Consider the following 23,742-nt stretch of genomic DNA (forward strand, 5'->3'; position numbering starts at 1 on the left):
TATTTCCACACCGATCACTAATATCACTAAGAGGTGAGGTGGTGATTCTCCACCTCATCCAATCAGGGAATGTTTTGCATTTATTGAGAAAATGCAACACACTTTCTGAATGTCGCTCGTGCCGAGCATCGACCTCCTATGCTCACAATGCAGCATGGCGCAGGATCCAGAAGCTAGCAGAGATTATATATATTATAATTATTATTATACAGTATTTATATAGCGCCAAAGGGTATGCTCAGCGCTGTACAGTAGCACGGGGGACAGAACATGAGACAAGACAGTAACAATACACTACACGAGGGGTTCGAGGGCCCTGCTCTTGTGAGCTTACAATCTAGGAGGGAGGGGAAGGTGGTACAGGAGGAAATGGCTGTGGGGGATGGAGTGGTGGGAGGAGTGGAGGAGGTCTGCTGTTAGGCGAGGGTAGGGTAGGCTTCCCTGAAGAGGAGGGTTTTTAGGGTGCGCCTGAAGGTAAGGAGGAAAGGTGACAGTCTGATGGATTGGGGTAGGGAGTTCCAGAGGATGGGGGAAGTCCTGGAGAAATCCTGCAGTTGGGTGTGGGAGGAGGAGACCAGGGAGCTAGAGAGTAGGAGGTCCTGTGAGGAGCGGAGGGCACGGGTAGGGTGGTATTTGGGTATCAGGTCGGTTAGGTAGTTTGGGGCGGCGTTGTGAATGGCTTTGTAAGTCAGGTTTAGCATTTTGAATTTGACGCGCTGGGCAATCGGGAGCCAGTGAAGGGATTGGCAGAGGGGGGAGGCAGATGTGGAGGGGTTGGTGAGGTGGATGAGTTTTGCCGCTGAGTTCAGGATAGACTGGAGTGGGGATAGCGTTCGTTTGGGTAGGCCAGTGAGAAGGGAGTTGCAGTAGTCCAGCCGTGAGATGATGAGGGAGTGTACGAGTTGTTTGGTGGTGTCTGGGGTGAGGAACGTACATATCTTGGAGATGTTGCGGAGGTGGAGCCTGCATGACTTTGATAGTAATTGGACGTGAGGTAGGAAGGAGAGGTGGGAGTCCAGGGTGACACCCAGGATTTTAGCGTGTGGGGTGGGATTGATGGTAGCGTTGTTAGTAGTGATGGAGAGGATGGGGGGGGGGGGGCTTGGGGTGGGGGGAAGACCAGGAGCTCGGTTTTGGATAGGTTCAATTTGAGGAAATGGAGCGACATCCAGTCTGATATGTCGTTCAGGAGGTGGGCGATGTGAGGGGGTGAGGTGGGGGGTGGAGAGGTAAATTTGTGTGTCGTCGGCATAGAGGTGGTAATTGAAGCCGTGGAAGTGTATTAGTTTGCCAAGGGAGGAGGTGTAGATGGAGAAGAGGAGGGGTCCGAGGACAGAGCCTTGGGGGACTCCAAAAGAGAGGGGGAGAGAGGGGGAGGTGGCAGTGTTATAGGTGATGCTGAAGGAGCGTTGGGATAGGTAGGAGGAGAACCAGGAGAGAGCGGCGTCCCTGATGCCGAGGGAGTGTAGTTTAGTAAGGAGGAGGGGGTGGTCGACAGTGTCGAAGGCAGCGGAGAGGTCGAGGAGCAGGAGGACAGAGTAGTGGCCATTAGCTTTGGCGGTAAGCAGGTCGTTGGTGATTTTAAGTAGGGCGGTTTCGGCGGAGTGTAGGGGACGGAAGCCAGACTGTAGAGGATCAAGGAGGTTGTTATCAATGAGGTGGGCGCTTAGGCGATTGTAGGCCAGGCGCTCAAGGAGCTTGGAAGTGAATGGTAACAGGGAGATGGGTCTGAGGTTGTGCAGGTCAGTGGGGTCAAGGGAGGGTTTTTTGAGTATGGGGGTGATGTGCGCGTGCTTTAGAGGGGAGGGGAAAGTGCCAGTGAAGAGGGAGAGATTGAAGATACACATTATATACATACACACATATATGTACAGTGGGGCAAAAAAGTATTTAGTCAGCCACCAATTGTGCAAGTTCTCCCACTTAAAAAGATGAGAGAGGCCTGTAATTGGCATCATAGGTAGACCTCAACTATGAGAGACAAAATGAGAAAAAAAATCCAGACAATCACATTGGCTGATTTGGAAAGAATTTATTTGCAAATTATGGTGGAAAATAAGTATTTGGTCAATATGAAAAGTTCATCTCAATACTTTGTTATATATCCTTTGTTGGCAATGACGGAGGTCAAACGTTTCCTGGAAGTCTTCACAAGGTTGGCACACACTGTTGCTGGTATGTTGGCCCATCCTCCATGCAGATCTCCTCTAGAGCAGTGATGTTTTGGGGCTGTCGCTGGGCAACACGGACTTTCAACTCCCTCCAAAGGTTTTCTATGGGGTTGAGATCTGGAGACTGGCTAGGCCACTCCAGGACCTTGAAATTCTTCTTACGAAGCCACTCCTTCGTTGCCCGGGCGGTATGTTTGGGATCATTGTCATGTTGGAAGACCCAGCCATGTTTCATCTTCAATGCCCTTGCTGATGGAAGGAGGTTTGCACTCAAAATCTCACGATACATGGCCCCATTCATTCTGTCCTGTACATGGATCAGTTTGTCCTGGTCCCTTTGTGGAGAAACAGCCCCAAAGCATGATGTTGCCACCCCCATGCTTCACAGTAGGTATGGTGTTCTTTGGATGCAACTCAACATTCTCTCTCCTCCAAACACGACGAGTTGTGTTTCTACCAAACAGTTCTATTTTGGTTTCATCTGACCATATGACATTCTCCCAATCCTCTTCTGGATCATCCAAATGCTCTCTAGCAAACTTCAGACGGGCCCGGACATGTACTGGCTTAAGCAGGGGGACACGTCTGGCACTGCAGGATCTGAGTCCCTGGCGGCGTAGTGTGTTATTGATGGTAGCCTTTGTTACGTTGGTCCCAGCTCTCTGCAGGTCATTCACTAGGTCCCCCCGTGTGGTCCTGGGATTTTTGCTCACCGTTCTTGTGATCATTTTGACCCCACAGGGTGAGATCTTGCGTGGAGCCCCAGATCGAGGGAGATTATCAGTGGTCTTGTATGTCTTCCATTTTCTAATTATTGCTCCCACAGTTGATTTGTTCACACCAAGCTGCTTGCCTATTGCAGATTCAGTCTTCCCAGCCTGGTGCAGGTCTACAATTTTGTTTCTGGTGTCCTTCAACAGCTCTTTGGTCTTCACCATAGTGGAGTTTGGAGTGTGACTGTTTGAGGTTGTGGACAGGTGTCTTTTATACTGATAACAAGTTCAAACAGGTGCCATTGATACAGGTAATGAGTGCAGGACAGAGGAGCCTCTTAAAGAAGAAGGTACAGGTCTGTGAGAGCCAGAAATCTTGCTTGTTTGTAGGTGACCAAATACTTATTTTCCACCATAATTTGCAAATAAATTCTTTCCAAATCAGCCAATGTGATTGTCTGGATTTGTTTTCTCATTTTGTCTCTCATAGTTGAGGTCTACCTATGATGCCAATTACAGGCCTCTCTCATCTTTTTAAGTTGGAGAACTTGCACAATTGGTGGCTGACCAAATACTTTTTTGCCCCACTGTGTATATATATATATATATATATATATATATATACACACATACATACATACATACATACACACATACACACATACATACATACACACACATACATACAACAGTGATTTCCAGAGCCCTGTTGTCCAACCTGTGGCCCTTCGGTGTATGGTGTGCGGCCCTCAGATCTCAGTAGTCTGTAGTGGGGCATTGATTAGGGTAATAGCTTTGATCTCTACCAGCCTCATGGAACATGTTCCCAGCTTCGTATTGTTTTCTGCAGCATATCCCCAACCAACAATGTATCCTGTCCTCACTCTCTGACCCTCATTTCCTCTACTAGGTCTGCAGTCTCTGACAGTCCTTCTGAGCATTACACATATTGAACATTATGTGCGACCCTTTGGTGATGTTAAGCGCTGGATTTGAGGCCCCCTTTAGCTCATAAGTTGACAAGAACTGTTCTAGAACAGAGGTCTGCAAACTGCGGCCTGAGGGTCGGATGTGGCCCTTTGCTTGCCTTTATCTGGCTCTTGGAGCACTATTCCATCTACTAACACCAACAATAAGGCATAATTCTTGTCGCTGACACCAACGATAGGGCACTATTCCTCCCACTGACACCAACTATAAGACATAACTCCTGTCGCTGACACTATCAGTGGGGCACTATTCCTCCCACTGACACCAACAATGAAGCACTATTCCCCCACTGACACCAAGAATGAAGCACTATTCCCCCAATGACACCAACAATGAAGCACTATTCCCCCAATGAAGCTCTACTCCTACCACTGACACCAATAATGGGGCACTATAAAGGCTCAAAGTATTAACTATTACGCATGCCAGCTGTTAGGCCTCACACACACAGGGCATTTGCTTTTCTCCCCTGAACGGCAAAACTCCTGGGAGAAAAAAAACCACCTAAGACTCAGTTCACACTAGATTTGTCAGCAGGCGTCAGACAGGCGTTTGGGAAGCGTTTTTAACGCTTCCAAAACACCTATGAAAATTCTGCACATGGCAGCAGACAGTGCTGTTCACACTGAAGCGTTAGCGTTGTGGCAAAACTGACGCCTTGTGTCAAGTCAGGAGGAGTTAAAGCCTCCCATTCAAGTCTATGGTGCAGCTCCGCAAACGCCTGGCAGGCGTTAATACCATTTACCTTCATTATAGGCGTTTGTGGTGCGGTTTTTAACGCTTGGCAAATACCTATCAACCGCCTCAAAACTGCACATGGGGAATGATGCTTTTTGCAGTGTTAAAGAGATTTGGGAGTATGCTATTTGTACAGGATTTGATCAAGGTGGGAATGTCATGGAACAGAATTTGCAACAGATCAGGCCTGATGGGATATGGTGCTATCTACTGTAACCGAGGCAAAATGGCCTTCAAGAAAAGATGTCTCTTCAGGCAGTCTCATTCCTTTTCTATTTTACTTCTATAGTTCCTTACCCGTCTTTTGCCAGATCTCCAGGCTGTAACACGGCAATCACTCGTCCTCTCTGTCCTCCACACTCCTTCTCCAGTCCTATGATGATGATGTCACCTCCCCGCCTGAAATAATACAAGGGATAAAAGCATTCAGAGCGGTGCACAGTTTTATTTGATTTATTACAGGTAAGTATATAGCGCCGTCAATTTTACAGATACAGTATCTCACAGAAGTGAGTACACCCCTCACATCTTTTCATGTGACAACACTGAAGAAATGACACTTTGCTACAATGTGACGTAGTCAGTGTACAGCTTGTATAACATGTACATTTGCTGTCACCTCAAAATAACTCAACACACCGCCATTAATGTCTAAACTGCTGGCAACAAAAGTGAGTCCACCCCTAAGTGACAAGGTCCAAATTGGGCCCAAAGTGTCGATGTTTTGTGTGGCCGCCATTTTTTTCCAGCACTGCCTTAACCTTCTCGGACATGGAGTTCACCAGAGCTTCACAGGTTGCCACTGGATTCCTCTTCCACTCCTCCATGACGACGTCACGGAGCTGGTGGATGTTAGAGACCTTGTGCTCCTCCACCTTCCGTTTGAGGAAGCCCCACAGATGCTCAATAGGGTTTACGTCTGGAGACATGCTTGGCCAGTCCATCACCTTCACCCTCAGCTTCTTTAGCAAGGCAGTGGTTGTCTTGGAGGTGTGTTTGGGGTCGTTGTGTTGGAATACTGCCCTGCGGCCCAGTCTCTGAAGGGAGGGGATCATGCTCTGCTTCAGTATGTCACAGTACATGTTGGCATTCATGGTTCCCTCAATGAACTGTAGCCCCCAGTGCTTGACACCAGCTGAACCAAATCAGTGTATCTTGGTGTCATCAAACCACAGGACATGGTTCCAGGAATCCATGTCCTTAGTCTAAATAAAATAAAAATGTGCAGCGCTATACAAAAATACTGAAAAACGTGTAAATAAGTGAGCGCCTTCCAAATAGTAGCAGCTGTACACCAAAGGCACCATATAAAACCTTCCAATACAATAATATACAAAAAAGGTGCAGCGCTAGAGCACAAATAAATGAACATATATATACATGTATAAAGTCATGCAAAAGATGTAAAGTGATGCTGTGCACTCATATATATGCCACTATGCAGTGGCTAATATAACGTGAGGAAAAAAACTGCTGTGTCCACAGATAAGTCCAACGTGAAAACGTGAGCAAGATCTCAATCGATCTATAGACTTCCAAACGACATAGACTGTGCACACGGTGAAACAGTGAGGATACAGATTACGCACTCACCAGATGCGCCACCTTTATGCTCCTTTATATATTATAGAGACTCCCAATATGTCATCAGAGGTCTGGTCAGATCTGGTCAGGTCCACTTCGTTATCCCATACTCTGCATACAGCCTTATTTTAGCCGAGGCAAACAAACACCACTTTCCGGTCCTGACTGAACATGGAGCTCCATGTTCACTTTTGTTGCCAGCGGTTTAGACATTAATGGCGGTGTGTTCAGTTATTTTGAGGGGACAGCAAATTTACATGTTATACAAGCTGTACACTGACTACGTCACATTGTAGCAAAGTGTCATTTCTTCAGTGTTGTCACATGAAAAGATAGAATAAACTATTTACAAAAATGGGTGGACTCTTTTCTAGGAGATACTGTATATTGTACATTCACATCAGTCCCTAACCCTCAAGGGGCGTACAATCTGAGGTCCCTAACTCACATTCATACATACACATACTAGGGACAATTTATATAGGATCCAATTCACCTACCAGCATGTCTTTGGAGTGTGGGAGGAAACCGGAGTGCCGGAAGGAAAACCTATACAGGCACAGGAAGAACATGCAAACTCCAGGCAGGTTGTGTCATGGCTGGGATTTGAACCGATGACTCTAGTGCTACCAGGCTGAAGTGCTAACCACTAAGCCGCTGTGCTACCCCACTGTGCACAGTTCAGGCCTTGTCATTTTCTTTCTAATTTGGCCGTGTTTCTCCAAGTCTCTGAGAACAGTTTTGTAGTCTTTCACCTTTTACTAACAAACTTTTATAATAAAAAAAAAAAACACTAATCTAGAAAATTCTGTAAATCCAGCATTAGCCTAATTCCCAAATTTCTGGATTAGAAAGGTGCAAGCTGTAGCACTGTATGACCTGTAAGACGTTTGTCTTTTTCTTCTGGTGAAGAGCTGTAATAGAACGGTGTACTACCTTATGCAGAGGTGCTGAGTAGCTGCCCATGGTGGCCACCTTTGGGTTCATTAAAGTGGAACTAAATTGTATCTGAGCACCACAAACTGAAAACACTATTTAATTAATTTTGAACTTTCAAAGCAAACTGCCCCATCCACCCATGGGGGATATCTACTAAAACCAGTGCCCTCAGAATCTGGTGCAGCTGAGCATGTTCACCAATCAGCTTCTAACTTCAGCTCACTCAATTAAGCTTTGGCAAAAAAAACTGGAAGCTGGTTTCTATGCACTCTCCAATTTTAGTAAATAATCCCCATGCTAACCCCACACTGTGGCCATCTTTAGTAAGGGCAGATGATTCATGTAGCATTTACTTCCTGGAATCCATCTGCCCTTAGCTCAAGCATGAAGGCAGCAGGGTGTGCTTAGTTAAGAAGCCCCCTCCTTCCCTTCTCCATGATAGAAAAAAATATTGCCCACGAAAACTCCTGGGATGTATGATATTATTTTGGTCTAAGTCAGAAACCAGGAAACAACTGAAAAAATGTAAAATCTTGACCACAGCACCACCTGCCTGAAGTTTGCATGTTCTCCCTGTGCTTGCGTGGGTTTCCTCCGGGTACTCCGGTTGCCTCCCACACTGCAAAGACATGCTGGTAGGATAATTGCCTCTGGTCTAAATTGGCCCTAGTATGTGTATGTATGAATGTGAGTTAGGGACCTTAGATTGTACCCCCCTTGAGGGTTAGGGACTGATGTGAATGTACAATATACAGTGGGGCAAAAAAGTATTTAGTCCGCCACCAATTGTGCAAGTTCTCCCACTTAAAAAGATGAGAGAGGCCTGTAATTGGCATCATAGGTAGACCTCAACTATGAGAGACAAAATGAGAAAAAAAATCCAGACAATCACATTGGCTGATCTGGAAAGAATTTATTTGCAAATTATGGTGGAAAATAAGTATTTGGTCAATATGAAAAGTTCATCTCAATACTTTGTTATATATCCTTTGTTGGCAATGACAGAGGTCAAACGTTTTTTCTGAAAATTGTCAGACTTTTTTTTTTATAGCACAAAAAAATAAAACCGCACAGGGGATCAAATACCACCGAAAGAAAGCTGTGTTCGTGGGAACAAAAGGAAGTACATTTTGTTTGGGTGCAGCGTTGCATGACCGCGCAATTGTCAGTTAAAGTAACGCAGCGCCATGTCGCAAAAAAATGGCCTGGTCAGGAAGGGGGGAAAATCCTCTGGAGGTCAAGTGGTTAATCAGTACAGTTTTCATCCGAAAATACAATAAAAAAGTACCTTTTTCCCAATTGATATACAGCTGCCACATGGGCCAGCTCTTTCCCAGCCTGTCTGCAGGGAAACATAAGCAGGAGGAGTCTCTAGTCCTCTCCTGCTGGTCACGTTTAAAAAAAAAAAAAAAGTTTTAAATTGTCATACAAATATATATTTGAAACTAAATATTTAATATTTTGTGGAAATAACTCAGTATAAGTGGATCTCTGCAAGTCACAGGCTGTATTACGCCCCTCCAGCCTGCGACTTAAAGCGGAGCTCCACCCAAAAGGGGAAGTTCCCCTTTAAGGACTGCTCCCCCGCTCCCCATTAAGGATTGGCACCTTTGGGGGGCGGGGGGAAGCGGGTACCCGATTTTGACAGGTACCTGCTCCCACTTCCAGTCCGATCGCTTGGCGATCGGAAACGGAAGGTGTCCTCCCTCCCTCCCTGTAGTCTTTTGGGACACGTGACAGGTCCCAGAAGACTACAGGACCATTCATGAAGCGTAGCGTTGCTCGCACATGCGTAGTGGGTACCCAGCTGTGAAGCTGCAAGCAGTCACAGCCGGGTGCCCACACTGAAGATGCCGGCCTCTAGGAATGCAAGATGGCCGGTGAAACGGGCTGCGGTGGACACAACACGGGACCGAGGGACAGGTAAGTGGCTGTTTTTTAAAAGTCAGCAGCTACAGGTTTTGTAGCTGCTGACTTTTATTTTTTGACAGGGTGAGTGGAACTCTGCTTTAAGAGGAAGGTGAAGCCTCAATCAATCAAGATGTAATAGCCCACCCCCATTGTGTTTAGCTGGTTAGTGGGCATGGAGGAAGAGGGAGGGTGTGGGCTGTCATTTATCACTGTGTATGCACCCATTGTGTGACTCTATAGTCACATGGGCTGCTCAGATGTAATAGGGAGGGAACTGCTCAGCACAGACACTACAGCTACAAAATCCCTAACTGAATTGGGGACATGAACAGAAGGTGGAGACAGAGAGCAGCAGGATCAACCAGGTTTTTTGCAGAATACAGAAAACAAATCTCATAGTGATTGAATGAGTATAAACAGCATGTAATACGCCATTTATTGATAGTTTTTTTTAATAATGTGGGTATAGTGACACTTCAGGGTTTGACATGCTGGGTATCTATTTACTTGGTGCAACCTCATCTTTTATATTTTACCCAAAAATGTGGTAATTTATTGCATTTGCATGTCCTAAAATTAACTTTACTCTTCTCTGAGGAAGGGATTGAACGTTGGGATCCTATCTGGTTGCGCTCCTTCCCCTTCACCTCATGGAATTCGATGGTGTTGAGGGGGGGTGATGCTTCAGCGTCCGGCGGTGAGGGCGAGAGACACATGCTACCCCTCTCTGTCATCCTTCCTCGATAACTTAAGTTACATTTCTTAGCACTCGTCTCCCCCCTCCCCCCCCCACATTCCCTACTCTTCCCTCCTTCTCTACCTCCCCCCCCCATTTTTTTTCTCTCTCTCTTTTCCCTTTCTTTTGCTGGGCATGCTAAACTTAACATTTGTATTCCTGCCCTAGAATCACATTATCAATTAACGTACCTCAGTGTAATTTCTCCACATCCACCGTTCTCAAACATTTTCTCTGTCATTGATTCCATGTTCTGGTCTATCATGAATCTACGCAGGATATTGACAATAGGCTCTTATGACCTAAGTTACTCCAAACTCCTTTATTTTTTGTCCTCTTAGTTCTCTAAGTTGTTGTTTGGGGTCTGCCCCCCGTTCTTCTGTGTTCAACGTCCATGCCAAGTTTTTTTTTTTTCTTTTTATCTGACTTGCTCTCGTTATAAGGCTAGATGATTCTAGCAAACTGTTGTATCAATACCCCTCTTGTTGAGAAGACCACCTGATAGACTGAATCCATAGTCACATGCTCAGTTTGGTGTGTATTGTTAAAGGTTTTTTTTTTTTTTGTTTTTTTCATGGAAGAGTGCATGTGATCAGCACTGTCCAGACAGGGGGTCAGGGGTTTCACATCCTACTAGAGCAGAAAGAAAACTCCTCCTACAAGCTTTAACCAGTGCTCTGCTGGACACTGATAGAAGTCACAAGACTGCTCTAACTGCTGATGAGAAAAGGTTTGCAGAACCCTGACTGGAATCCAATACCAAACTGGGAGGAGGAAGATCTGTTGCTGCATCCATAAAGGAGGGACCCACTTTCTGTGACCAGACCAGCTTTGTTCCTTCTGGATTGAGGATCCATGGGCTTTTGATAAATACTGCTTATATATATCTTCTTCCTGGTGAGTGCGTTTTTCAGCCACTTCCTCACGGATCACCAACATTGAATTTCTACTTGTCTATGAACTGGACTTGCAGTGGACTTATTTCAGTTTTATCATTACTACCTTCAGCGCTGCACTGTTTTTTATGTTATGTTGTATCAATACAACCCATGCCTTTGTCTATGTTTATGTTTTTCGATGCTCAATACATCTTTATTGGGAAAAAAAAAATACCAAAAAAAATATATTAAATTTTGGTGTATCTTTTACTAAAGTTTTGCGTTTCCTAGACCCTTGCGGTAATATTGTGTGCTTCTAGCAAACTGTTGTATCGATACAACCCATGCTTTTGTCTAGGTTTATGTTTTTCGATGCTCAATAAATCTTTATTGGAAAAAAAAAAATAAAAACAAAATACCAAAAAAAAAATTAACTTTGGTGTATTTTTTACTAAAATTTTGCGTTTCCTAGACCTTTGCGGTAATATTGTGCGCCATAATAAAAATTGGACCTATGACTATTTAATTCTCCAGGGTGTCTGCTTATAATGTTTTGGGGGTTAATGTCATCTTCAGGCCTAAAATAATTTTTATAAACATGTGTGCAAAAATAAAAAAACACAAAAAGCTGCTCTGGCAGAAAAGCGAGTTAAAGCAAAGCTCACCTGGGAACCCAAAGCAAATCCTTAACGGCCAGGACCTGTACCGCCTGCATCAGTATCTTCTCCTCTTCTGTAGGTGGAGCTTTTATTCCCCAGCTTTCACTAGGAATCCTGGGCCTCTGTTTCCGTAACAGTTCAGGCTCCTTGCTGTCTTTGGTAATATATTTTACCAAAACATTTGGTAATTTATTGCATTTGTGTGTCCTAAAATTAACTTTGGTGCATTTTTTACTAAAGTTTTGCGTTTCCTAGACCTTTGTGGTACTATTGTGTGCCATAAAAAATTGGACGAGGAAAGAAAAAACAGAGGGCGCACAGGCCTAGTGCATTACCATAAAAAATGTTTAATAAAAAATAAAGTATGTGTTGTACTCACAAACGACAATATAGTCAAGGCACATCATAAAGAACAGCTGGGTCAACACCGCGCTGAGTAACAGTCCGTAATAGGGAGTATAGACATCCAATAGACTGACACGTTTCGAGGACTTGCCTCTTCCTCAGAGCCACAGGCAAGTCCTCGAAACACGTCAGACTTTTGGATGTCTACACTCCCTATTACGGACTGTTACTCAGCGCGGTGTTGACCCAGCTGTTCCTTATGATGTGCCTTGACTATATTGTCGTTTGTGAGTACAACACATACTTTATTTTTTATTAAACATTTTTTATGGTTATGCACTAGGCCTGTGCGCCCTGTTTTTTCTTTCCTCATTCAGTATATTTGGATTCCCCCGGTCCATTTGAGGGCAGCAAGGTGTGCATGTTCCAGGACATTCTTAATGTGGTTGTAGCCTGCATCGAGTCCATCCCCAAGCGCAGGAGCATTTGTGTTTGCTGGTTCTTTATAAAAAATTGGACCTATGACTATTTAATTCTCTAGGGTGTCTGCTTATAATGCTTTGGGGGTTAACCACTTGAGCTCCTGAGGATTTACCCCCCTAAATGACCAGGCCTCTTTTTGCTACTCGGCGCTGCACTAATTCAACAGATAATTGCGCGGTCATGCAATGCTGCACCCAAACGAAATTTACGTCCTTTTTTTCACACAAATAGAGCTTTCTTTTGGTGTAATTTGATCACCTGTGCGATTTTTATTTTTCACGCTATAAACAAAAAAAGGCCAAAAATTTTGAAGAAAAACAATATTTTTTACTTTCAGCTATAAAAAATATATTGTAAACTCAAAGTTGGTTATAAATTTAGGCCAAAATGTATTCTGCTCCATGTTTTTGGTAAAAAAAATCCCAATAAGTGTATATTGATTGCTTTGTGTGGAAGTTATAGCGTCTACAAACTATGGTATAGATCAGGGGTGGTCAAACCTTTTGACTTGAGGGCCGCAATGGGTTCATATATTGGACCCGGGGGCCAGACCAAGAGTAGATGAATGATGTGTATGTGTCATCCATAGTAAGTATAGTAATATTCCCCCATAGTAAGCATAGTAATTCATCCCCCATATAGTAATTCATCCCCCATAGTAATTCATCCCCCATAGTAATTCATCCCCCATATAGTAATTCATCCCCCATATAGTAATTCATCCCCCATATAGTAATTCATCCCCCATATAGTAATTCATCCCCCATAGTAATTCATCCCCCATATAGTAATTCATCCCCCATAGTAATTCATCCCCCATATAGTAATTCATCCCCCATAGTAATTCATCCCCCCTATAGTAATTCATCTCCCCTATAGTAATTCATTCCCCATATAGTAATTCATCCCCCATAGTAATTCATCCCCCCTATAGTAATTCATCTCCCCTATAGTAATTCATCCCCCATAGTAATTCATCCCCCATATAGTAATTAATCCCCCATATAGTAATTAATCCCCCATATAGTAATTCATCCCCCATATAGTAATTCATCCCCCATATAGTAATTCATCCCCCATAGTAATTCATCCCCCATATAGTAATTCATCTCCCCTATAGTAATTCATTCCCCATATAGTAATTCATCCCCCATATAGTAATTCAACCCCCATATAGTAATTCATCCCCCATAGTAATTCATCCCCCATAGTAATTCATCCCTCCTATAGTAATTCATTCCCCATATTAATTCATCCCCCATATTAACTCCCCAAGTCCCCCCTGTGTCAATTCACTTACCTTTGCTCCGCGCGTTCCTCTCGCCGTGTTCCCGCGCCGTTCCAGTGTAGCATGAAAATCTGTCTCCTATGAGGATCTGTCCCCCTCGACGTATCTGCGCATGTGCCAGTTTCAGGCATTAGCAGCCGATCGGCGATCTCCGGCACATGCGCAGATACGTCGAGGGGGACAGATCCTCATAGGAGACAGATTTTCATGCTACACCGGTCTTCAGGGCGGACTGTGAGAGGAGCCTAGCGGGAGCCTACCTCCGCGGGCCGGTTTAAAAGGTCCGCCGGGCCGTATACGGCCCGCGGGCCATAGTTTGCCCATTGCTGGTATAGATACTGCAATTTACGCCATTTTTCTGCTATACAGCGCTGCGCTAGTTTAACGGACAATTGCGCGGTCATGCAATACGGTACATAAATTAAATTTACATCCTTTTTTTCCCCACAAATTGAGCTTTCTTTCAATGGTATTTGATCGCCTGTGCGGTTTTTATTTTTTTGCACTATAAAAAAAAAAGGCTGAAAATTTTGAGGAAAAAAAAACAATATTTTGGACTTTTTGCTATAAAACATGTCCAGTAAAAAAAAAATGCAAAAATCAAATTTAGTCATAAATTTCTGCCAAAATGCATTCTGCGACATGTCTTTGCTAAAAAAAAAAACCCAATACGTGTAAATTAATTGGTTTACGTGAAAGTTATAGCGTTTACAAATGGCGGGAAAGATACTGGGATTTTTAATTTTTATTTATACTAATAATGGCGCCGATCAGCGACTTATAGCGGCAATCAGCAACATATGACGGTGAGCAGCGACTTATGGCGGGACTGCGGCAGACATTTTGACACTGGGGGGGGGGAACTGACTTGGGGTCACTGACATCCCCAGTGACACCAATACAGTGATCAGTGAAAAAAAACCACTGAAACTGTACTGTCACTGGGGAGGAAGGGGTTAACATTTTTAGAATTTGCTGTGTAAGGGGAGTGTTTACTAGGGGGCAGGGGTGTGTACTGGACGGGGGAGGGGGGAGCTGATTGAGGGAGTGAAACTCTTTTCTCCCTCTTCAGCTTGTCGGCGAACTGTCACAGAGCAGGGCTGTGTGTAAACAATGCAGCCCTGCTCTTTGTCAGTGATCACCGCTCATCGCGGGAAAACGGCCGGTAAAAACCGGCCGTGACCCGGCGGCGGAGACCCGCGGGACAGGTAGGGCGGGCGCGCGCCCCCTACCTGTTTTGAAGGCAGCCGTTTTAAAACGTGCTTTTGCCTACAAGTGCTGCCCTGCCACCGTTTATATGCGGTGGCTGGGCGGCAAGTGGTTAATGTCATCTTCAGGCCTAAAATAATTTTGCTAAACGTGTGCAAAAAAAACAAAAAACCACAATAAAACTGCTCTAGCAGAAAAGCGAGTTAAAGCAAAGCTCACCTGGGAACCCAAAGCAAATCCTTAACGGCCAGGACCCGTACCGCCTGCATCAGTATCTTCTCCTCTTCTGTAGGTGGAGCTTTTGTTCCCCAGCTTTCACTAGGAATCCTGGGCCTCTGTTCCCGTAACAGTTCAGGCTCCTCGCTGTCTGTGGAGAAGAGGGTGCTGTTGTAACTCACCGGCGTGCTGGGCAGGCTGGAGGAGGACTTAGCTGCTCCTTGAGGTACAGAAGAAGTTGAAGACACAGAACAATAGTCGGTGAGGGAATCTTGGTGGCTTAAGAGCTGCACTCCTCGATCTTGGCTGCAGATGATGCTAACTTCGGATTGGCATTGCCGGTCACAGTTTTTTTCTGGCAAGGAGACTGGTGCCAGGTCTGAAGTAGCCTTTACAGCAAACATATCCCTTAGGGGGCTACAGTCACCGCAGAAATATCGAGCGCAGAGTTGGTAGCTAGCAGCATGATACATAACTAAAGTGTTGGTCTTATCGTCTAAGCACCAAACTATGTCTTCTCCGTTGCAGTCTGTGCTGGTCGCCATTGAGATAACGAAAGACGGTGCGAGATAAGGTTCCAACCTTTTGGTCACTTTCAGAGATGTGAGGTCCAATATGAGGAGGCCAGGCCCATTGCTGTACCACACCTCAGAGCCTCCGTTAGAGATCTCCATTGTCAGCACAGGATATGGATTTTGTCTTGGATCCTCATCACCGATCTTGAATAAAGTGCGGTTGGCGGTGCGTGAACAGATATAGGAGCAATCAGTGCTTGGGATACCGCCGGATACTGGGAACACGGAGACCAAGCTGTCCGCAAGACCAGCAAACACCAAACAGGAGCTCTGAATGTAGAAATACACACAATAAACAATTAGCATTTTGTTGAAGCATAAAGAGAGTTAGACTAATTTGGGTGCAAGTAGATCTATACCCCACCCTGTCTGCCTTTAGGCGATCTTTGAAAACTCACTTATTAAGGGAAGCCTACCCCACCTTCACCTAAGAACTGTACTTGAATCACCTCCACCAGCTCATCCCCCGCAGGTATAATCTTTTGTATCACCTCCACCAGATCATCCCCCACAGCTATCACCTTTTGTATCACCTCCTCCTTCCTATAGATTGTAAGCTCCACAATTCCTTCTGTACTGAAATGTATTGTAATTGTATTGTCTCCCTTATATTGTAAAGCGCTGAGCAAACTGTTGGTGCTATATAAATCCTGTATAATAATAATCTATAAACTATTTTTTTTCATTTTGGATAGAGTAAAGGAGGGTTATAATCCCTGTTGGATTTTTTTTTTCTCCATCTGTGTCTCATTGTGGAGATTTCCCTTCCTGTCCCATAGCTAAACAGGAAGTGAGAGGAATTCCCTCTGGTGACTCCCCCATTAGAAGACTTCCCCTTTATTACTTTTCTAGGGACAACACAAAATTTGGGATTTTCTTTTACTTTCACTTTTAACGAGAATGGTAAACAGGACAAATAGAGAGGGCGATTCTCCTTAATAGGGGCACAGACAGCAATAAAAACCTGACAGGTGTTCTAACCCCTCTCCAATCTATTCAAAACTAAAAAAAAATAAATTTTTTCTTAGTTATACTTTAACCTCTTCAAATGTGCGGCCTCCCAGCGTTTGGGCCTTGACGCCGAGCGGCCGCACATTTGCGTGCAATTAAGAAAAACATATGTGCTGAGAGCGCGCGCCCTGCGCGCTCCCAGCACACATGTCCGGTACTCACGGAAAGGTCCTGATCTCTTTCAATCGGGACCTTTCCCGATCATGTGACCGCCGTGACAGCGAATCACGGCGGTCACATGACCCTGAAACCCCGCCCCACCTCCCGGCTTCTGAAATCCTTAAAGGGCCGGGAGGCACCGGCGCCAAGGGGTTAAAGGATAAGTTCACCTTTTGGAATATGTTACATGTTCCACGCATATTTAGGATGGAACATGTTCCTGTTCTGGCAGCCAGTTCCTTCAATCCCCCCGCAATTGTGACAGCGGGTGAGGGATCTTCTCCTTGCACACACTGTCACGATTCAAAAGCAGCGCGACCGTGCACGGCTTCGCTCACACGTCCACATCAGCCATTGTGGCTCATGGCTTGTAGTTCTGGATGAACTGTGAGGGCGGTGATGAATCGGTCTTGTCGTTCATTCAAGGGTTCAATACATTTTTATTAAAATATCAAACAATAATACAGGAAAAGAAGATGGAATATAGTGACATTTATACAATAGTAGCTATGAATACAGGTAATATGCTTATCAATCATAAGTCAATGCACAGTAGAATGGTAGTTGAGTAAAAGTGAATATAAATTGTAGATTTATACACATTGTAGCGCTATTTCAGCGTAGATAAATGTATAAATGTTGATGTGAGATAAATTAAAGAGCTGGAAAAGGAAAGAGAAGAAATGTAAAGAAGGAAAGAAAAAGAGTACAAATGGAGTTGGGTCCAGGGAGGCAATTCTAGTTTAAATGTAGTTCATTCACAAGCCCTGCAGCTTGTGAACAGTCAGCTTGTATGAAGGTACAGGCTGAAAGCTGCAGGGCTTGTCTGCCGGAGTCTGATATTGCACCCCTTGTCCACTGAGCAATGCTTTCCAGGCTCCTTAGGAAAAAAAAAAATAAATGCGCTTTGTTTCCCTGCAAAAATATGTGCATTTATTATTGTTTCCCAAAAGGGGACTAATCCTTTGAAGTAGAACTTGCGGCTCAGTAAAAAGATCTGCTAATTCTACTCTTAAGGGAGAACTACACTGCACCTGAGCTCCACAAACCATTTAATTCATTTTTAATATTCAAAGCTAACTCCCCCAACCATCCATGTCTCCATGCTTTATTTTGCTTAGAAATCACTTTGAAAAACACCCCCCTAGAATTTTTGGCTGTGGTCATCTTGAGTAAGGGCAGACAATTCTTGTAGCATTTACTTCCTGGAATCCATCTGCCCTTAGCTCAGGCTTTCAGGCAGGAGGGTTTACTTAGCTAAGAAAACCCCTTCCCTTCTGAAGACTCCTGGGATGTGTGATGTCATTTGCCTAGGCATGGAAACCAGGAAACAACCTAATAAATGTAAAAAAATATGTTTAAACCAAGTATATATGATATACTTTCCTATGTATTTATGAGTGATAGCAGCATAAGAATTAAAATAGTCAATGTTGATTGAGAGAGTGAAGTTTCACTTTAAACTGACCACACATGTTACAATATGACTTTACAGTCTCTGTACAATTTTCCCAAGATGTACCACCAACAATGTACTGTAGAATGCGGGTATACCGACAAAATCCATTCAATATATATCCCAATAAATACCCACATGGAAGAAAAATTTATTTGAAAAATATTCTTCCCAAATATATTGATATATTTGAAATACTACAATTTTGGCCATATTCAATATATTTCAATAAATATATATATATATATATATATATACATACATACATACATACACACACTGTACGCTGAAATGAGTTTTTATTACAAATGTACATTTTTGGAATGCATTTACAAATATATATATAAATATGACTTTTCTTATATGTTAAAAAAAAATCTGAAGAATATATTTAAAAAAAATATATTTTTAAAAATGTGTTTCATATATTTTGTAATATATAAAAATCCATTTCATAGATATATAAAAACATACAAAAGTCATTTTAACATATATTTTTACATATATTTGTAAAAGCATTCCAAAAATGTAGATTTGCATTTTTAAAGACATACAGTATATTTGAAATTTTTTTTAAAAAACATTTTTTCATATATTTTGTAATAAAAATGCATATATATATATATATATATATATATTAAACATGGCCAAAATTGTTGTATTTCAAATATATGTCAAAATATTTGGGAAGAATATTTTTAAAATATATTACAAATATATTTTTCTCCCTTATGGGTAGGTCCCTGCTTTTAGTGGGTGCTATATCTAAGGACTTGTATATACCAGCTTTTGTCATGTATTTGTCATGCATTGCCATTGACTTGATGAATGAATAAAACATGAGCTGTAAAACATAAACAAATAATCAATTAGAGAAGTCCCTATTTGTATGCTAATGCTACCCTCAGTGCACTGACCTTTGCCACATAGGCAGTCACAAAGCAGGTTACGATTGCTGGGGTGTCAACCTCTTTCTGGGGAGCACTCAATGGACACATTCCCTGCAGACTGTAGATAGATATCTTCTGATCCTACGTAGTGGGTTTAAGCATAACAATCATACAGATTTTAATTACTTTACTTTTTTTTCTTTAAAATAGAAAATTGCTTTTGTATAATTTTTTTTATTCAATTAATACTCAGCTCAATACTCCCCTCATTTTGGAAAAGTGGAGTACTTTGATTTCCCATATCTTTAAGTTGAACGCCAGACAAGCCATAAAATACACAGATGATAGTGTGTGTGTGTGTGTGTGTGTGTGTGTGTGTGTGTGTGTGTGTGTGTGTGTGTGTGTGTGTGTGTGTGTGTGTGTGTGTGTGTGTGTGTGTGTGTGTGTGTGTGTGTGTGTGTGTGTGTGTGTGTGTGTGTGTGTGTGTGTGTGTGTGTGTGTGTGTACACACACATATACACAAGATGTTTTATCTGCTGAAGTATTTGTATTTCTGTCCAAACAGTTTTGAGATATACACAGCCATTCCACACAGAATAGTCAGGCTAATGACACCACTTTCTCTATTACAGCTACACACTGTAAATGGAATACAGCGGTGTCCTCTCTCCACTGGCAACATGCTGACTGGACAGTGAAGTAGGGATCACTAGAGTATTACAAGGGTGAGAGCACCACATTCGTTTGTACAGTGCATAGAGGGTTTGTTCCACATAAACGTTGACACGTTTGGGGGCTCAAGCCTCCCCCTTCATCAGGACTTGTGAAAAATAATAAGTAGGATGGAGGGAGTGGGCAGCTGTCCAATGAGGTGGTCATACAACCTGTACATATCCACTCTGTATAACAGCAGTCCAGAACTGTATCCTACTATTATACCTACAGCAGGGGCGTCCCTAGAGTTGGTGTCACGCGGTGCGATAACACTTGGTGTCACCCCTCCGACGATCCCCGCAGAACGGATCAGATACACGGATAGAGCATAATGGATCGGATTTGCGGATAGAGCATAATGGATCGGATTCTGATCCATTATGCTCCCCAATCCGCAGATCTGATCCACCCTGTGGGGATCATCGGTATGCAAGCTATACGGGGTGACACCGGACCCGCTCCATGAAAAGGTAAATTGTAAAGAAACTTTACAGGAAGGATCCGATCGTCGGCTTGCTTTATAACTTACCTTTTCATGGAGCGGGACCGGTGTCACCCGGTGTGGGCCGCACCCCCCGCACCTGCCTCAGGACGCTACTGACCTACAGTATTATTGTTCACAAGCCCTGATGAGGGGGGAGGCTTGAGCTCCAGGAAACATGTTGGCTTTCTATGTGGGAAAAAAACTCCAAACTAGTGTGGTTCTCTCAGCCTTCTAGTACACTACTTCAATATATGATGTCATGTGACCATTAATATCCATCATCCAAAGGATTCCACATCATTAGGATAGGTTTATACCTCGGTGGCGATCCACAGCATGTTCTGTACTTTCAGCTGGCTGCACATCTTCAGTCCTGGACAGCTCAAGCCTCGCACCTCCACCTGACCCTTGGCCACATCCACAACTGTATAATTCCTATAGAGAACAAAACAGTAAAGGTTGTCACTGCTGGGTCTTTTTTCCTGCATGATACATGTGTTTTTATTATCATCTCTGAGGACACCACACCCCACCTGCAGGCTTGCTTTTTTTGCATCTTTAAGCCATACCAGTTTGGGAATTCACAGCATTTGGTGAGTGTGGATCTACAAAATGCTTTTCACAGAAGATGTGAGCAAGCTGGAAAATTTATAAAGTTTGAGTAAATAACTTTTTGGGACATTAGACTTTAATTTGGGACTTTTTCTTTGGACTTTCACATATAATTTTTCACAGTTTTGATTATTTGTAATATTTGCGCTGTATTGTTTTTATTATTATTTTTGATGTTTAGTCAATCCTTGAACAGCAGCATTTAATTTTTCACTTATTTCCTTGGAGCAAGTTTGATACATATTTTATTATTATTATTATTATTATTATTATTACTATTATTCAGGATTTATATAGCGCCAACAGTTTGCTTAGCGCTTATTTACAATTAAAGTGGTTCTAAAGTCTAAATGTTTTTCACCCTTAATGCATTTTCTGTGTTAAGGTAAAAAACGCCCCACTACATATCCTACACCCCGGGTTCTAAACACTTACTGGTCCCACGTCCCCAATCCAGCACGGTCTCCAGATCCAGCACCGCTCCACACAATTCCCAATTTTACAGTTGAAAATGAAAAGAGGGCAGTGGAGCCATAGGCTACTGCTGCCATCAGCCAATCACCTATGCAGAGGGAGCGGGGGGCGTGGCATACAGGCACTGTGTTCGTTTATGGATGCACACAGCTGGGAACACACGCATAGGTGCCTCCTTTACACCCAGCTTGCTACAGGAGACACCTGAAGGAGGGAGGAGATTTCAGCAGCGGTAGGGACTGCCAGAAAGGGAGAAAGGTGATCTTTCTGTGCAATATTGCTGCCCAGAGCAGGTAAGCATAGCCTCTATTTTTATTAATAAAAAAACTTTAGTATCAATTAATATTTTACTTGATCACTTTTAACCTGGAGGTTATTATTTTTATTATTATTATACAGTATTTATAAAGCGCCAATGGTTCGCTCAGCGCTGTACATTACAAAGGGGGACAGAACATGTGACAGAACAATACCAACACAATGCAAAACATGAGGGGATCGAGGGCCCTGCTCTTTCGAGCTTACAATCTAGATTAGAGTCCTTTTGTAGAATGATACATGAAAGTAATCAATAGGTGGTATTAATCAGAATTAACATTTAACATTTGTATTATTACATCTTATTGACACAGCAGCTACGGCACCTCCCTTCACCCTCAATACTGACCACACAAAATGACAGGTGATTATACAATGATGCAGGAACACAGTGAAAATGAATAATGTTTCCTACAGAAAGGCGGATACCTTGCTTGCCCTGTTCCCATCCAGAAGACAACAGTGGTGTCCACTTCCCTGGACGAACAGAATGTCTCCTGCATTCCGCATAGGATATGATACTTGAAGACCGAGAAACTCGGGTCATTCATACGCCGCAACACAGACGCAGCCAGAGGGCGCTAGGAAGAATGAAAACAATAGGCTATGGTAAATTCTGTCCGAAAGAAATGCTACAATAGAAAAAAGTTATCTATAGTAAGAAATATACCCTACAGTCACAAAATTAGCTATTCTGAAAGTAGGGAAAAATGCATTCAATTAACCACTTCAAGTCCGGACACTTTCACCCCCTTCCTGTCTAGGTAAATTTTCAGCTTCCAGTGCTGTCACACTTTGAATGACAATTGCGCGGTCATGCAACACTGTACCCATATGAATTTTTTAGCATTTTTTTGAGACAGGTAAAACTTTATTTTGGTGGTATTAATTCACCACTGGGATTTTTTTTTTTTTGCTATATAAATGAAAAAGTCCAAACATTTTGGAAAAAAGTTTATCTTATAAAATTTTGCAAATAAATAATCTTTCTTCATAAATCTTGGCCAAAATGCATTCAATTATCTTTTTAGTAAAAAAAAAAAAAATAACTCAAATTAGTTTATAACCAAAAATTATAATTTTTCTAATTTTTCATTTATATTTTTTTATATTATTATTTATGTTTTTATTTTTCACATACTGTGACCCTAGCAGTACAGTGTCACCATAGCGACACTGTACTACTTGTGGGGGGTGATGAAGATTTTTTTTTATTTTTACACTGATTTCTTTTACACCCATAAAGGCTGTAAAAGCAATCATTTCTCCTTCTCTCTGGCTGCATTCTTGCAGCCACTGAGATATACTGTGTGAGCTGTGATTGGTCACAGCTTGTCACATGGTACAAGGCTGTTGTGAATAGCCTTGTACCATGTGACCTCTGTGATCATTCACAGATTTCACACGTAGTAAGCAATGATGTCAGAAGTGACATCTTGCTTACTACTCTTCATGTGATCACTGATTGGCCAATCAGTGATCACATGATTGGGACCTCACACAGAGGTCCCGTACAACAATCGGTGTTCCGCTGTGTCCTCCGCACACAACGGGCACCAGATCGCGGTGCTGCATGCTCCCATGGAGCACGCACAAGCAGGGAGCGGGAGGACGTTTATAAACGGCCACCCGCCCCTGCACTTCTTCTGTCCGGCCGTTTATATACATGGGCCAAATGGGAAGTAGTAAAAAAAAAATATATCATATTTAAAGAGAAAGTAGAATATATTCCAGCCAGCAGTTAATTTTGCCATTAAATCAGAGTATTCTGACAGTGCAGGAGTCACACTTTCAGAATTTAATGGGGTTGATTTACTAAAGGCAAACACACTGTGCACTTTGCAGTTGCACTCATTTTCCCCGGAGCTTAGAAAATTTGATGAAGCTGCTGATTTCCGTCATCGAATCATGTGCAAGCAAAAATGCTTTTTTTTTCCATTTTCCTTGCATCTGATTGGGTATTCTTTACAAAGTGAAGCTTTACCACGCTTCTATTTACTAAGAAAAAAAAAAGTACAACTGCACTTGCAAAGTGCACAGCATATTTTCCTCTAGTAAATGTATCCACCATGCCTGTGTGGATAGAGGAATCTGTCTTTTTTTACGATCTGCTGGCTGATCCAAAAAAAAAAAAATGTCACCTATGGCCTCCCTGACCCTAGGTTCACATCTGTGCGGGTGGTGCCGCT

The 23,742-nt window shown here is 42.9% G+C and overlaps 1 protein-coding gene across 2 annotated transcripts in view; it reads right to left on the reverse strand.

Annotated features, from left to right (window-relative positions):
- The window catches only part of LRRK1 (leucine rich repeat kinase 1), a 325,566-nt gene that overhangs the window by 5,244 nt on the left and 296,580 nt on the right, over positions 1-23,742 (reverse strand). For both annotated transcript variants that reach the window (XM_089655524.1, XM_089655525.1), the window contains 5 exons: positions 21,983-22,134; positions 20,467-20,584; positions 18,979-19,092; positions 14,864-15,705; positions 4,910-5,011 (listed from right to left, as the gene is read on the reverse strand). In XM_089655524.1, coding sequence (XP_089511650.1) covers positions 4,910-5,011; positions 14,864-15,705; positions 18,979-19,092; positions 20,467-20,584; positions 21,983-22,134 — 1,328 coding nt within the window. The remainder of the gene's footprint in view (positions 1-4,909; positions 5,012-14,863; positions 15,706-18,978; positions 19,093-20,466; positions 20,585-21,982; positions 22,135-23,742) is intronic.

This window comes from Staurois parvus, unplaced genomic scaffold (assembly GCF_062004578.1).
Source record: "Staurois parvus isolate SC_StPar_1 unplaced genomic scaffold, SC_StPar_1.0 ptg000845l, whole genome shotgun sequence".
NCBI lineage: Eukaryota > Metazoa > Chordata > Amphibia > Anura > Ranidae > Staurois > Staurois parvus.